The sequence below is a fragment of the Trachypithecus francoisi genome, unplaced genomic scaffold, assembly GCF_009764315.1.
Source record: "Trachypithecus francoisi isolate TF-2019V2 unplaced genomic scaffold, Tfra_2.0 Contig01579, whole genome shotgun sequence".
Classification (NCBI taxonomy): Eukaryota; Metazoa; Chordata; class Mammalia; order Primates; family Cercopithecidae; genus Trachypithecus; species Trachypithecus francoisi.
In genome coordinates, this window is record NW_022681442.1 from 17,322,934 (window position 1) to 17,337,824 (window position 14,891).

The 14,891-nt window shown below is 36.5% G+C and overlaps 1 protein-coding gene across 5 annotated transcripts in view; it reads left to right on the top strand.

Moving 5' to 3' along the window:
- The window catches only part of CCDC186 (coiled-coil domain containing 186), a 50,562-nt gene extending 36,075 nt beyond the window's left edge, over window positions 1-14,487 (top strand). For 4 of the 5 annotated variants that reach the window (XM_033182054.1, XM_033182049.1, XM_033182072.1 and 1 more), the window contains 10 exons: window positions 1,532-1,636; window positions 2,650-2,748; window positions 2,915-3,001; window positions 3,838-3,980; window positions 7,024-7,279; window positions 7,869-8,058; window positions 9,241-9,321; window positions 11,830-12,040; window positions 13,384-13,603; window positions 14,276-14,487. In XM_033182054.1, the coding sequence (XP_033037945.1) occupies window positions 1,532-1,636; window positions 2,650-2,748; window positions 2,915-3,001; window positions 3,838-3,980; window positions 7,024-7,279; window positions 7,869-8,058; window positions 9,241-9,321; window positions 11,830-12,040; window positions 13,384-13,603; window positions 14,276-14,359 (1,476 nt within the window). In that variant the 3' untranslated portion in view covers window positions 14,360-14,487. The remainder of the gene's footprint in view (window positions 1-1,531; window positions 1,637-2,649; window positions 2,749-2,914; window positions 3,002-3,837; window positions 3,981-7,023; window positions 7,280-7,868; window positions 8,059-9,240; window positions 9,322-11,829; window positions 12,041-13,383; window positions 13,604-14,275) is intronic. The other variant, XM_033182062.1, reaches the window with a different exon arrangement.
- The last annotated feature ends 404 nt before the right edge of the window (window positions 14,488-14,891 follow it).

The window sequence follows — 14,891 nt, forward strand, 5'->3', positions numbered from 1 at the left end:
CTGCATGGTCAGGTTGTATCTTGGAAAATCACCACAGGAAGTAAAAGCCAGTCAGGGAACAATGAAGAGGGCAGAAAGAGAAGGAGAGTATTGTCTTATAATGGAAACAGAGGAAGGATATTAAAAGAGTCAGGGGTGGTCAGAACTGGAGCAAGTTAAGTAAAGAATAACAGCAAGAAGAAGTAATTGGATTTAATAAGGGTAACCCCTGAAAACTTTCAGAGTTGCCATCTTAGGAGAATGATTAGGAACAGAAACCAGATTGCAGCATCAGTCTATAAAACCACAGTTTTACTTTAGGAGGCTGAGACGGGTAGATCACCTGAGGTCAGGAGTTTGAGACCATCCTGGCCAACACGGCAAAAACCCGTCTCTACTGAAAATACAAAAATTAGCTGGGTGTGGTGGCACACACCTGTAATCCCAGCTACTCGGGAGGCTGAGGCAGGAGAATCACTTGAACCCAGGAGGCAGAGGTTGCAGTGAGCTGACATCATACCACTGTAGTCCAACCTAAGTGACAAAATGAGACTCTGTCTCAAAAAAAAAAAAGACAGTTTTTATGTTTTGTTTTGTTTTTTGAGACAAAGTCTGACTCTGTTTCCCAGGCTGGAGTGCAGTGGTGTGATCTTGGCTCACTGCAACTTCTGCCTCCCTGCAACCTTTGCCTCCTGGGTTCAAACGATTCTCCTGCCTCAGCCTCCCAAGCCGAGTAGCTGGGATTACAGGTGCCCACCACCATGCCTGGCTAATTGTGTTTTTGTTTGTTTGTTTGTTTTTGAGACCAAGTTTCACTCTCGTTGCCCAGGCTGGAGTGCAGTGGTGCAATTTCGGCTCACCGCAGCCTCCACCTCCTAGGTTCAAGCAGTTCTCCTGCTTCAGCCTTCCTGAGTATCTGGGATTACAGGCATGTGCCACCACGCCCTGCTAATTTTGTATTTTTAGTAGAGACGGGGTTTCTCCATTTTGGTTAGGCTGGTCTCGAACTCCCAACCTCAGATGATCTGCCTGCCTCAGCCTCCCAAAGTGCTGGGATTACAGGCGTGAGCCCCCGCACCTGGCCAAGTTTTTTATTTTTAGTAAAGACGGGGTTTCACCATGTTGGCCAGGCTGGTCTCAAGCTCCTGACCTCAGGTGATCCACCTGCCTCAACCTCCCAAAGTTCTGGAATTATAGGCATGAGCCACCTTGCCCAGCCAAGACAGTTATAAATAGATACCACAGCTGTAAACCAAAGAATTGTCTTTGATGTGTGTGTACAAAGAACTTTTTAACACTTTGCTCATCTTATCAGGTTAGTAACTTCTAGTAATTTGTGCCAAAAACTGTCAAATTTAACTGTATTTAATGGCTATTAGTTAACTATACAAATCATTTTAATTTTTTGTCAGAAACATAAAATACTATTGCTAGAATAATAAACGGCCACTCAGTGACAGTGCTAGGACAAGAACTTTCTTACTTGACGAACACTTCTTACTATTCATCACATTGCTATACTCAGCTTTGTCTCTGTCTTTTGTCAATGCAGGAAACCAAAGATAAACTCAAAGAAACAACAACAAAATTAACACAAGCAAAGGAAGAAGCAGATCAGATACGAAAAAACTGTCAGGATATGATAAAAACATATCAGGTATGCATAACTTTTAAAATAGATTAGTATCAAATTTCAGCAAATATCAGTTATATCTTTGTTTTTTTTTTTTTAAAGTTGGAGTCTCACTCTGTCACCTGGGCTGGAGTTCAATGGCATGGTCTCGGCTCGCTGCAGCCTCTGCCTCCCGAGTTCAAGTGATTCTCCTGCCCCAGCCTCCCGAGTAGCTGGAATTACAAGCGCCCGCCACCACACCTGGCTAAATTTGTTATTTTTAGTAGAGAGGAGGTTTCACTGTGTTGGCCAGGCTGGTCTCGAACTCCTGACTTCGTGAGTCACCTGCCTCGGTCTCCCAGAGTGCTAGGATTACAGGCGTGAACCACTGCGCCCAGCCAGTTCTCTTGTTTCGTTAAATTTCCATATGTGCAGTATTCTACTTCTGCATATAGAATGTACTTTGTTGGGCAGGCAGTTAAATAAAATGCAGGTTATTTCCAGTGTTAAAGTACCTGCAGCTTCAATGGATTTTATAAGAGAAGTTTTCCAACAAATAAAAACCCTAGAAAATGTCTGAAGAATGAATAGTGCAAGGAAATGTATAGCTTACAAAAATAAAAACTACTCTACTATGTTACATATTTTAATGTACTATTCTTGTTTATGCAAAATTGACATGTTTAAAATCTTTCAATGCAGTCTTCAGTTTTTAGGTATACATCGTATTTCACAATTAGTAAACTTAATTGCAATGCTTTCTTTTCAAAGTATAAAACTTTAACCCATTTGCTATTTAGAGAAAAAGTGCAGCCTGCTGCCAGCACTCGTTTAATTTTACGTAAACACACTCGAGGCTGAAACAAATCTGACTGATTTTCAATGTGAAGATAAAATATAAAAACTGTTCTTGGAGTTATTTCTAAACAGAACTTGTCTCTCATCCTAATGTAACAGAAATGTATATGATGCTACACTAGAATTAGAGAGGAGTAATCTCAGGGCAAACGGGAAATGGGTTAAAAATTGTCACACTTTTTTCATTTTCTTTCCACTAGGAGTCAGAAGAAATTAAATCAAATGAGCTTGATGCAAAACTTAGAGTCACAAAAGGAGAACTTGAAAAACAAATGCAAGAAAAATCCGACCAGCTAGAGGTGAGTAGTTTTGCTCTTTATATATCCTAAGTTGTGTAATAAATACAGAAAGAGAAATAGAACTTATTGCCATCTACTTTTAAAGCTTTTTGGAAAGAGTAGGCAATAAATCCTAGATATAGTTTAGCACATTATGATTTGTTGTTTCTTTTAAACTTTTTTAAAGATGCATCATGCCAAAATAAAGGAACTAGAAGATCTGAAGAGAACATTTAAGGAGGGTATGGATGAGTTACGAACACTGAGAACAAAGGTAATTCAATCTTTAGTCATGAATCCGGAGGAAGGGTAAATATCTTAAATTTTGGATTCATTCTGATTTTTAAAGTGGTGGGGAAAGGACATTAACGTAGAAATATTCCATAATAAATGAACTCAGAGTAGAGTAGAGGAGCAATTTCCTAGCAACTTCTTTTGTTTAAAGGAAAATGTCTTCTGTGTTAGTCCCTTTGACGTATTTGCCAAACATTCCTATTTCACAGCACATTTGCTGTGTGTATAACTTATCCTTGGGCCTCTCATCTAAAGACAATCTCATCAATGAATCAGCTGGAAAGATAGTTGGACCTTAGAACTGTGTCAGAAAATAATAGGAAGGCTATATTTTTCCCGGATATGTTTAATAGATAGTTTTAATGGCCAATAATCTAATAAGTCCTCTTCAGTGTTTACAGTCTCTATTGTAAGATTAGTATCTCTTCCAATATTAATATGAATGTGTATCATTCATTTATTTAGAAATAGTCCTTTAACCACCCTGAATTTGAGATCACTTGATAATTTTAAATTATTTTTTGTAAACCTTCTTACTTGTTCTTCTTGCTAGTTTTCTGAGATAGAGAAGATATATTATTCTTTTTCAGATAAGGAGATGGTGATTCAGTAAAAAGTGAAATGACATGCTAAAACTCCCATGACTGAATCATAAGAAACCTGAGACTAAAACGTAGGATTGTAAATTTGCGTTATATTTTCTTCACGTTAATGGTGCTTTAGAATTTCTAGATTATTCATATGTAACCACTATATAAAATAGTTTATAAAGAACAAGAAGACCTGGTTTGTAACTTGGTTATGATCATTTGATAGGTGAAATGTCTAGAAGATGAACGATTAAGAACAGAAGATGAATTATCAAAATATAAGGAAATTATTAATCGCCAAAAAGCTGAAATTCAGAATTTATTGGACAAGGTGAAAATTTTTGATCAGCTACAAGAGCAGCTTCAAAGGTACAAAATGAGCAACTTCTGTTTGTATTAATAAACAAGCTTTTAAATTTTATCTCGAGATTTTCTAAATGCAATTATTGCATTAAACAAGAACAATTTTTAGAATTTTACTAGCTGAAATTTTTAAATTTTTTCTCTTTATTTGAACTTCTTTGGATTACCTTTGAGTTCCTTCCTATCATGACTTCTAAAAATCAAAGTTTATATTCCTTAAACATTGGTAGTGGCAATTTATGACAGAATAGGTTGAGTCTTATCCATTCCTTAGCTTTCGAATTCTGTTACTTAGGCACAGTGTTTACTTCTTCTTCTAAAAGGTAAGTCTAGCTCTAGATCTTTGCATGTGTGTAGCTTAAGATCCGGAGCTGACATTATTCCTTGGCTCCTCATAAAACCATTTAAGTAAACTCCACTTGTGACGTTACTTGACAGAACCTGGATTCATTTTGAAGCCAGGTAACTTCTTTTCCACACCTTGCTGATAACTAAGCTGCTGAGTGTTGCTAAAAAAAATCTCTACCATCGTTAAGATTGATTCTGCTAATAAATTCACGGTCACTAACCTCAATTGGAAATATTAATGCACCTAATCTTGCCATGTGTCCTTGGTCAGAGATTCTCCACCCTCTTCATAACATCTTTTCTAAACCCTACCGTTTTCTTCACGCTTCAGTTTTTCCTCTTACTTTTCTATTTACTCTTGGCAAGTGTTTACTTCTTCACAGAAAAAATGGGAACTGTCAGGTGACAGTTCTCTCAACTTTTTGCCATCAGTCCCGTGAACTGCCTGTATCTGCAGCCATATTTTCTGCTGTTTTACCATGGAAGAATCTCCTCTGTGAATCAAATTAGTCTTTCTACTTCTGCTGTGGATTTCATCTCTTCTGCCTTCTTGGGTTCTGTCTTGATTATTATTCTTTATCCTTTATGTCTTACCTTTCTCCACTTTCTTTTTCTTTCTACATTTAAACATAAGTGTCTTTTAAAAATATCAAAACTCCTGGCCGGGCGCGGTGGCTCATGCCTGTAATCCCAGCGCTTTGGGAGGCCAAGGCAGGCGGATCACGAGGTTGGGAGATCAAGACCATTCTGGCTAACATGGTAAAACCCCGTCTCTACTAAAAAACAAAATAGAAAAAATTAGCCAGGTGTGATGGTGGGTGCCTTTAGTCCCAGCTACTCGGGACGCTGACGCAGGAGAATGGCATGAACCTGGGAGGGGGAGCTTGCAGTGAGCCGAGATCGTGCCACTGCACTCCAGCCTGGGTGACAGAGCGAGACTCTGTCTCAAAAAAAAAGAGAAAAATCAAAATTCTTATGGCTTTGCCCTACCACCTTATTTTTATCCTTTCCTTTGCAGCCAAACTTTATAGAATCTTCTGTATTCATTCTCCATTTCCTCACTTCCTATGTTCTGTACCTCTCCACTTCATTGTAGCTTCTACCCCACCATTTCATTAAAAATTACTAATGCCTCCCTGCATATGGTAGACATATCTCAGACCCACCCTTGCTTGAATTTTTATCATCTTTAAACACTGTTGAATTCAGTTCTTTCTTGATAGGCTTGTTCCTTTGGCTTCGTTTCCATCACATGGTGATTTTCATCTCACCTTTTTGGCCACCATCTCTCAATCTCCTTGGGAGGCTTCTCTTTCATAAAGCCCTCTTGTTCTAATTTTATTGTAACTTTGGGTGATCCCAACTATTTTTATAGTATGCTGCAGGACTTTTGAATCATTATCTTTAGCCCTTTTCACTAAGCTCCAGGCACAAGTATCAAAGATACCTCAAACCTTAGCATGTCCAAAATCGGTTTCTCTGTCCCATGCTTCTCCTCACATGTTCCTAGGATGAATGATGAGTGCAGCATTCATATGACTGTCCAGCTCAACAGGTTGAGGGCCATCCACATGTCTTCTTTCCTTCCCCTCACACATCTAGCCAGTTACAAAGTATTCGTGATGCTGAGTCTTTAACATCTGTCAAGTCCATTCACTTTTTACCTCCCTGCTGTTACTACCATAGTCCAAGCTATTATCAGCTCTCACCTGGAAAACTGCCTTCATTTGTATTTTTTCTGCTTGTATCCTCTCTAATCTATTTTCCACACTATGGTTAATATAATCCTTTTTAAAAAGGAAATCTAAAAATTCTTCAGTGATTTCCCACTGCCTCAGAGATTGTTTAGTGAGTTCCATTGCCTTAGCATGGCTTATAAGATTAGTGACCTGTCCCTTGCTACTTCCATGCCTTCCCTTTTTTCACCCTTGTATTTCAGCTGTAGTTGGTTAACAGATGTTAATGGATTGTTTCCTATGTGCCAAACCCTGTGTTAAGTGCTTGGGATATAGTACAGTCCTTCTCTTCATCAATATTGAACATCTGTTAGGACCAACAAGATGGACCAACATCTGTTAGGACCAACAAGACCTACTCCCTTCCCAGCTTTTAGCACATACTGTTCCCTTTACCTGGAGCATATATTTTTTTTCCAGTAACTTCTGCTTAAGGTCAGGGATCAACCATGGCTTACAAAACAAATCCAGCCCACTTCCTCTTTTAGTAAATGAAGTTTTTTTGGAATACATCCACACTCATTCATGTAATATCTGTGGCAGTTTTCATAGTACAATGGCAGAGTGGAACAATTGCAGCAAAACCATGTGACCCAGAAACCTAACTTATTTACTGTCTGATCTTTTACAGGAAAAGGTTGCTGATTCCTGCTTTAAGTATTAGTTTGAGCATCACTTAGACTAGTTTAGGCAAACCCACTCTGTGCTTTTATCATCAAAAATTTTTTTTACACTCATAATTTCTGCACTTGACTAAAAACTCTTTGAAAGTGGAGACCGTGTTGGTCTTGCTCACTTTTCTTTCCAGCTTTTATTTCCTGGCATATATTAGGCATTTATAAATATTTGGATGAACGAATAGAAGTACCTGTATTAAGCATTTGACTAGATGCAAATTCCCAAACCATTAATTTAATGTCTTTTAATGGTTTATTTTTTTCTTAAATACAAATTTTGTTTTTTAGAGGTAAGCAAGAAATTGAAAATTTGAAGGAAGAAGTGGAAAGTCTTAATTCTTTGATTAATGACCTACAAAAAGACATCGAAGGCAGTAGGAAAAGAGAATCTGAGCTACTACTGTTTACAGAAAGGCTCACTAGTAAGAATGCACAGCTTCAGTCTGAATCCAATTCTTTGCAGTCACAATTTGATAAACTTTCTTGTAGTGAAAGTCAGTTACAAAGCCAGTGTGAACAAATGAAACAGACAAATATTAATTTGGTAAGTATAAATTTACATTTATTTAAAAAAACGTAACAAGCACAAATTAAATTTCCCTAACAGTATAAAAGTCGTGATAATTGAATTAAGTTCTTTCCCAGGCACTGACTTTCTGACAATTTCAGCTGCTGTAAGAAATGTCAGTTTTTCCTCAACTGTTATAATTTATAATAAAATTTCTTCCTAAAATAATTATGAAGAATATTTTACTTTTGAAAATGAGAAAACTGGTTTGTGTCCTTCCTAACTAGAATCATTATATATTTTTAAAATGTACTTTAAATTTCTGTTTTTTTAATTTATGAGAATGTCTTCAAGTTACACATAAAAATGATTTGAGACTTTAATCCAAAAATTCAACAACCTGTATCACATGTTGCTTGGTATGTATAGAACGATATGCTCATTAATGTATCCCCCTGCTTTGCTATATGAGAACTGTGAGAAGCTCAAGTAAACAGAAGCTGGTAAGGAATAATAATAGAACAATCTCCACTATCAGGCACCTTAGATTGTTAAGGTAATAAACTGAGCATTAATGGAAACAAACATACTAAAATTGGTGGTTTTTGTTTTACTTACTATTCAGGAAAGTAGGTTGTTGAAAGAGGAAGAACTGCGAAAAGAGGAAGTCCAAACTCTGCAAGCTGAACTTACTTGTAGACAAACAGAAGTTAAAGCACTGAGTACCCAGGTAGAAGAATTAAAAGATGAGTTAGTAACTCAAAGACGTAAACATGCCTCTAGTATCAAGGATCTCACCAAACAGCTTCAACAAGGTATAAAATTCTTCCACACTTAGACCATGAATGTGTTTGTTTCTTTTAATCATTAAGGATTTTCTAGAAAAAAAATATTTTTTGTGGTTCTACTACATTGAAGCTGTATGTTCTCTTTATTAATATTAGTAAACCAAATTCTTAAACTTCTTGCAATTTCATGAATAGTCTTTTATCCTAAAAGATATCTTGTATGCTAAAGGACATTTATTCACAGAATCACAAAACATGAGAATTGGGAAAGTAATGTTAGGGCATTAGTATCTAAACTTGTGATCACATACTCCTGTCAGTAAGAAGTGCTTAGGCATTTGTTCTCCAATTTATATGTGTTTATTTATACATTTTAAACATATGTTACTCTTTTATATAAGAAAACATGAAAAATAGAAATTTTTAAACATCTATCTTTAAATATCAGTATAAATAGCAGCTCTGATATCTTCTCCTTTCACATTCCTGTGATTTCTTTTGTGCTGCATCTAGGCTACCGGCATCTAGGGTGCAGATACCCTAGATGCATCTAGGGTGCAGATACCCTAGATGCGTCCTCTAACTTGGAAATCATTGCAACTTAACTCTTCACCTGGGTCTCAAGAAACAGACCCCAAAAAGTTATAAATTACCCAAGCATAACAATTGACTGCTGAACTAGATTCCAGATTTCTTTCTTTTAAAAAGTCATACAGTCATTGGGTGTCTGTTATATGCTTGGGATACAAAAATAAGTAAGATATGTATTTTAACCTCCTATTCTCCACTATTTGCCATGGCTTTCTTTGTGTTAAAATAGGTTGAAACATAATAATAAGCTAAAAGGGACTTAGCATTTACTTAATATGAATATATTCAGATATTTGCCATAGAATTTAGAAGGGAAATTTGGAGGAAATTTCTGGTACTGTAAGGAACTTCTAAATCTTTCAGTACTTTAAATAGTTAACTCCACTGTAATTAAGTGATGCCAGTGTCAGTTATAATGTTGTTTCTGTATATTTTGTACTTGTACATTTCCAAATGACATTTTATATGAATGACATAGCCCTCTGCCTAAAGTATATATTCGAGAACTTTCTCTTGTCTATGCCATTTTTGCCTCAGTGATTTTAGCAATTAAAGTCAGAGATTGTAGGAGCAAATGGTCCTTTATAACTGTGACAAATAATCTTCTTTTTCCTATAGCACGAAGAAAATTAGATCAGGTTGAGAATGGAAGCTATGACAAAGAAGTCAGCAGCATGGGAAGTCGTTCTAGTTCATCAGGTAAAAAACTAGTGGCTTTAGTTGTTATTTCATGATTGATATAAAAATAAATAGCATTTTTGGCCAGGTACAATGGCTCACATCTGTAATCCCAGCACTTCGGGAGGCCGAGATGAGTGGATCACCTGAGGTCAGAAGTTCAAGACCAGCCTGGTCAATGTGGAGAAACACCATGTCTACTAAAAATACAAAAATATTAGCTGGGTGTGGTAGCTTACGCCTGTAATCCCATCGGGAGGCTGAGGCACGAGAATCACTTGGAGGTGGAAGTTGCAGTGAGCTGAGATTGCATCACTGCACTCCAGCCTGGGCAACAGAGCAAAACTCTGTCTCAATAAATAAATAAATAAATAAATAGCATTTTTTTATTTTAAAAAGTATTGATATGCTTTGTTTCAGTTTGAAGTGTGAAAAATAGTGGTTACATATAATTATATTGTAAGAAATGTTTCTGGTTAAATATTTAAGTTCTGTTCATTACCCGGGATTTCAGGTATGTCATGGGGTTCTATGCAGCCTGTCTCCCTACTTTCTGTTTTGTTCGTTGTGTTTTCTTTTCTTTTTTTTTTTTTGGAGACAGGGTCTTAACTCGGTCACCCAGGCTGGAGTGCAGTGGTGTGACTTTGGCTCCCTGCAACCTCAACCACAATCTTCCCACCTCAGCCTCTCAGGTAGCTAGAACTATAGGCACATGCCAAACGCCTAGCTAATGTTTATTTTTTGGTTTTTTGTTTTTGTGTTTGTTTTGTTTTGTTTTGTGTTTTGTATAGACAAGATCTCACTATGTTGCCCAGGTTGATCTCGAACTCCTGGCTTCAAGTGATCCTTCCACCTTGGCCTCCCAGAGTTCTGGGATGACAGGCGTGAGCCACCACGCCCAGCCTCTTCTTTTTTCTAGCCTGCTGCTGCTTTATTCTGTGCAACAGCTTCCTCTTCTGTTTTTTAAAATCAGATTTATAAAGAGATTTGGTGTACAGTGGTCTCTCTCTTTTTCTTTTAACACCCAAGAACCAATGAAGATTGTCATCATTGTGTATCAGATTTTTACATATATATGCACATGTATATATTTTTAAATCTTTTAGTTTTTCTCAAGATAGATATGCCTATGTTCTAAAGTAAAAATGGGTAGAGTCTATAAAATGATGATTGATACCATTATGAAAATGATAATTAGCAAAGTATCAGTGTTTGTGTCTTTTTTGGAATGCCAAGAACCATGCTAAGCACTTGAAACATACCATTTACTCTGCAAAAAAAAGTCAGGTAGGTATTATAATTCCCATTTTATAGATGAGGAAACCAAGATTCAGAGGCTACATGATTCATCCAATATCCACAGTGAGAAATCTTTGACTCTAGAGTCCTTGCTTGGCACTATACTATATTGCCTCCCAGAGGTTGCACATTAGTAGAAAACCATCATCAGCTGTTACAGTAGTGGGAAAAAAATACGTAGTAAGAATATGGATTTGAAATTATAGACATGTATTTAGATCCCACCTCTGCCATTTGTTATATAACTTTGGATAAGATATATTACTTATTGGGAGGCCGAGACGGGTGGATCATGAGGTCAGGAGATCGAGACCATCCTGGCTAACATGGTGAAACCCCGTCTCTACTAAAAATACAAAAAACTAGCCGGGCGAGGTGGTGGGCGCCTGTAGTCCCAGCTACTCCGGAGGCTGAGGCAGGAGAATGGTGTAAAACCCGGGAGGCGGAGCTTGCAGTGAGCTGAGATCCGGCCACTGCACTCCAGCCCGGGCGACAGAGCAAGACTCTGTCTCAAAAAAAAAAAAAAAAAAAAAAAGAAAGAAGATATATTACTTAAAGCTATAAAATGGGATTGGAAAAAACTAATCTTTGTAGGGTAAAGAGGATCAGATTCTTCTTACTGATGATGGTGAAGGTAATACCTAACACTACATAATGCTTACTATATGGCTTTTTCGAAGCATTTCACATATATTAATTCATTTAAATGAGGATAACAATCCTGTGAGGTAAATAATGTAATTTATGTCACTTTAAGATGACATAACCAAGGCACAGAAAATTAAATACCTTGTCCAAAGTCACACAGCTAGTAAGTAGAGGAGTAGTATTTGAACCTAGGCAGGCTGGCCTCAGAGCTTAACCCACTATATTCTAACCTCTGTTTCTCTGTCTCCTCTCATACCTCTGTTCCTGTCCTCCCTTCCTCCTCCTCTCTGCTTTGTTCTATTATAGTTTAATTTTGGTCTCACTTTAGACTTGTTATTCTTTTTGAGATCCTTGTTTCTCTTATTACCACTTCCTGAGAGACACAGTATAGACCCTGTTGATACCTCTGTCACCAGTATACTCAGAAACAAGAACCTAGGCCACGTTGACCTGTGTTGTCTTCTGTGTCCAACTCTGTTAGAGTGACTATTTGAAATGATGCTGGAATAAATAATATATGAGATGAGAGATGATGTTAGATTAAGCACAGTATCTAAACCAATTTTTTTTTTTTGTCTTCAGGGTCCCTGAATGCTCGAAGCAGTGCAGAAGATCGATCTCCAGAAAATACTGGGTCCTCAGTAGCTGTGGATAACTTTCCACAAGTAGATAAGGCCATGTTGATTGAGAGGATAGTTAGGCTGCAAAAAGCACATGCCAGGAAAAATGAAAAGATAGAATTTATGGAGGACCACATCAAACAACTGGTGGAAGAAATTAGGAAAAAAACAAAGTATGTATAATATGGTAACATGATCGGTCTTCAAAATACTATTACTCATATGGCAAAGTTACTGTTTTTAAAATTAGTCCTATCAAGAGCCTTTCAAAAAATAATTACAGTTATTGAGTTCCCAGTCTTTTATGATCACCTATTATGGTCTAGGTTTTGTGAATACTAAGATGAAATAAAACACAGGTCTTTCCTTTAAGGTGATAGAGAGTTCAGTCAATGTTAATATTTTTAAGATACTTAAACAACTTTAGATTTTAAAAAGATAATGCTTTACTTAGCTTTTTATTTTCATGACTGTGGCTCTAAGAGATATATATGGGGTTGTGGATTTTTTTTTCCTGTTGGGTAGGACATAGTGGGATAATTTATTGAGTACCTAGTAGTACAAGGCACTGTGCCTATGGCTTAGCAATATCTCATTGATTGCTTACAACCACTCAGTGCATGAGTTCTCTAATTTTGCAGATAACTGGGGCTCAGGTCAAATCACTAAATGTTTCAGGGTCACCATTCATCCCCTGTGTGACAGACCTAGAGCTGAAGATCCAAACCCAGCTCTGACTAACTCTGGGGAGCGCTGCGCCAAATTCCTCTCACAAATACTGTTTTATGTAAATAAAAGTTGTTTTTATATTGTGGGCCTTTTCCAATGACTTAATTTTTATTTTGAAATAACTTTAGACTTATAGGAAAGTTTGCCTGTGACTTTTAAAAGAAAGAGCATAAAATACAGCAAATTGTAAGTCTAATAATAGGAAAACAGAAAATATTAACAAATTGGAGCAATAAAGAAATTGCTCAGCTAGGTATGGTGTCTCACGCCTGTAATCCCAGCACTTTGGGAGGCCAGAGGCCGAGGCAGGAGGATTGCTTGAGGCCAGGAGGTCAACCAACCTGAGCAACATAGCAAGACCCCATCTCAAAAAAAAATTATTCAGGCATGATGGTACACGTCTGTGGTCCTAGCTGCTCGGAAGGCTGAGGCAGGAGGATCGCTTGAGCCCATACAGTGTAGGCTGCAGTGAGCTATGTTTGTGCCACTGCACTCCAGTCTGGGTGACAGAATGAGACCTCGTCTCTTTAAAAACAAACAAAAAAGCTCAAATTTTGATTAATAAGGAAAGAAATAGAAAAGCAATGTTTATATGTCTTTGAATGCTACAATAGAACAAAAATGAGGTAGTTTAAGAAACCATCTGAATAAGGGGAATTCTTTCCTAATATAGTTAGGTTATTAACCTAATATTTATTTTATGCTTATCTTATTAGTTGACTTTTGCAAATTCCATCTTTTTGTAATTCTACAAGTGCACAACTGATACTATCATTTTGTTTTGCAGAATAATTCAAAGTTATATTTTACGGGAAGAGTCAGGCACACTTTCTTCCGAGGCGTCTGATTTTAACAAAGTTCATTTAAGTAGACGGGGTGGCATCATGGCATCTTTATACACATCCCATCCAGCTGACAATGGATTAACATTGGAGCTCTCTTTGGAGATCAACCGAAAATTACAGGCTGTTTTGGAGGATACGTTACTAAAAAATATTACTTTGAAGGTATTTGTGTTTCTCATTCATACGCCAACCAGTAAACATGGCAAAATGATGGCCTGTTTCACAGTCTGATCTAGCAATTAACTGGACTGTTTCTGTAATGCAAGACAGTCATTTTACCCAAAGATGAAGTTTTGTGATTTTCTCTTTTTAAAAAGTATAGTTCTTTATATTAGGAAAGATGAAAAATAGCAAAAATTAATTTTGCTATTTGATAGATAGTAAGATGTCATTAAATTTATATTGGATGGCTTTGACATATAATTAGTTTTAATTACTGAAACAATTTTTTAAGATTATGGCATTTCTGATTTATTTTTCAGCTTTATTTTATTTTTTGCAGTTAATATTTGATCCAACTATTTTATTTTTGCTGTGGGTAGGCCTTGAAAATTAGTACTGAGTTTAAAAATAATTTTTAAATCAGTAATAGTAAGAAATTATTTTATGCATTAAAAAATTGCTGTAGCTTCAGTAGGAAGTTTGAGTATTACTTTGAAATGGACAGGAGTACTTTACTGAAAACAGCTGGGTCGGTAGTTTATCTGACATAGCATTTAGGACTAACCACTCTTTCATTTTCAAAATTTAGGCAAAAAATAGTTCAAACTAAATTGTTTTATTTATTATACTTTTGTTTTTCACTTCCCTTTCCCCTCACCCCAATTATTAAAGGAAAATCTACAAACACTTGGAACAGAAATAGAACGTCTTATTAAACACCAGCATGAACTAGAACAGAAGACAAAGAAAACCTAATACAAGCCTCTTGCTCAGTAAACAGACAAAAGCCACACAGGAGTAGGTGCCACTGACCACTACTGCTGGAAACTTTCTTCCACTTTTTGTTTCAGCCAGTAAAAATACTGTTTTGCTTCATCTGTACACAAAAAATATCCTTTTACAATATGAATGCATTGCTATATATACTGTAAGACTGAAAGCTTTAATGAAGTTTGTTTTTGTATGGTGTAATATAACAGCCTGTCATTGAATCTAAACAACTTAATTTGCTTATATTCATAAGAAATATTGACCATTACAAGGGCTTTTATAAAGCCCTTTGTTCATATTTCGTCCCTTTAAAATACATAATGTCAAAAATGACTCACCTTTTAAAAATTATGTATGAAAAGACAGGTGGTAAACATTCAGTAATACACTATTTCTCCAACATCAAGACAGATAAAAAAAATGATAAAATTTTTTATTTTCACACTCCAGCGTATTGGGTGAGTTTTAGGGATGCGTATGAATACTTAAATCTTCTAATTTCAGTTTTAATGAAAGC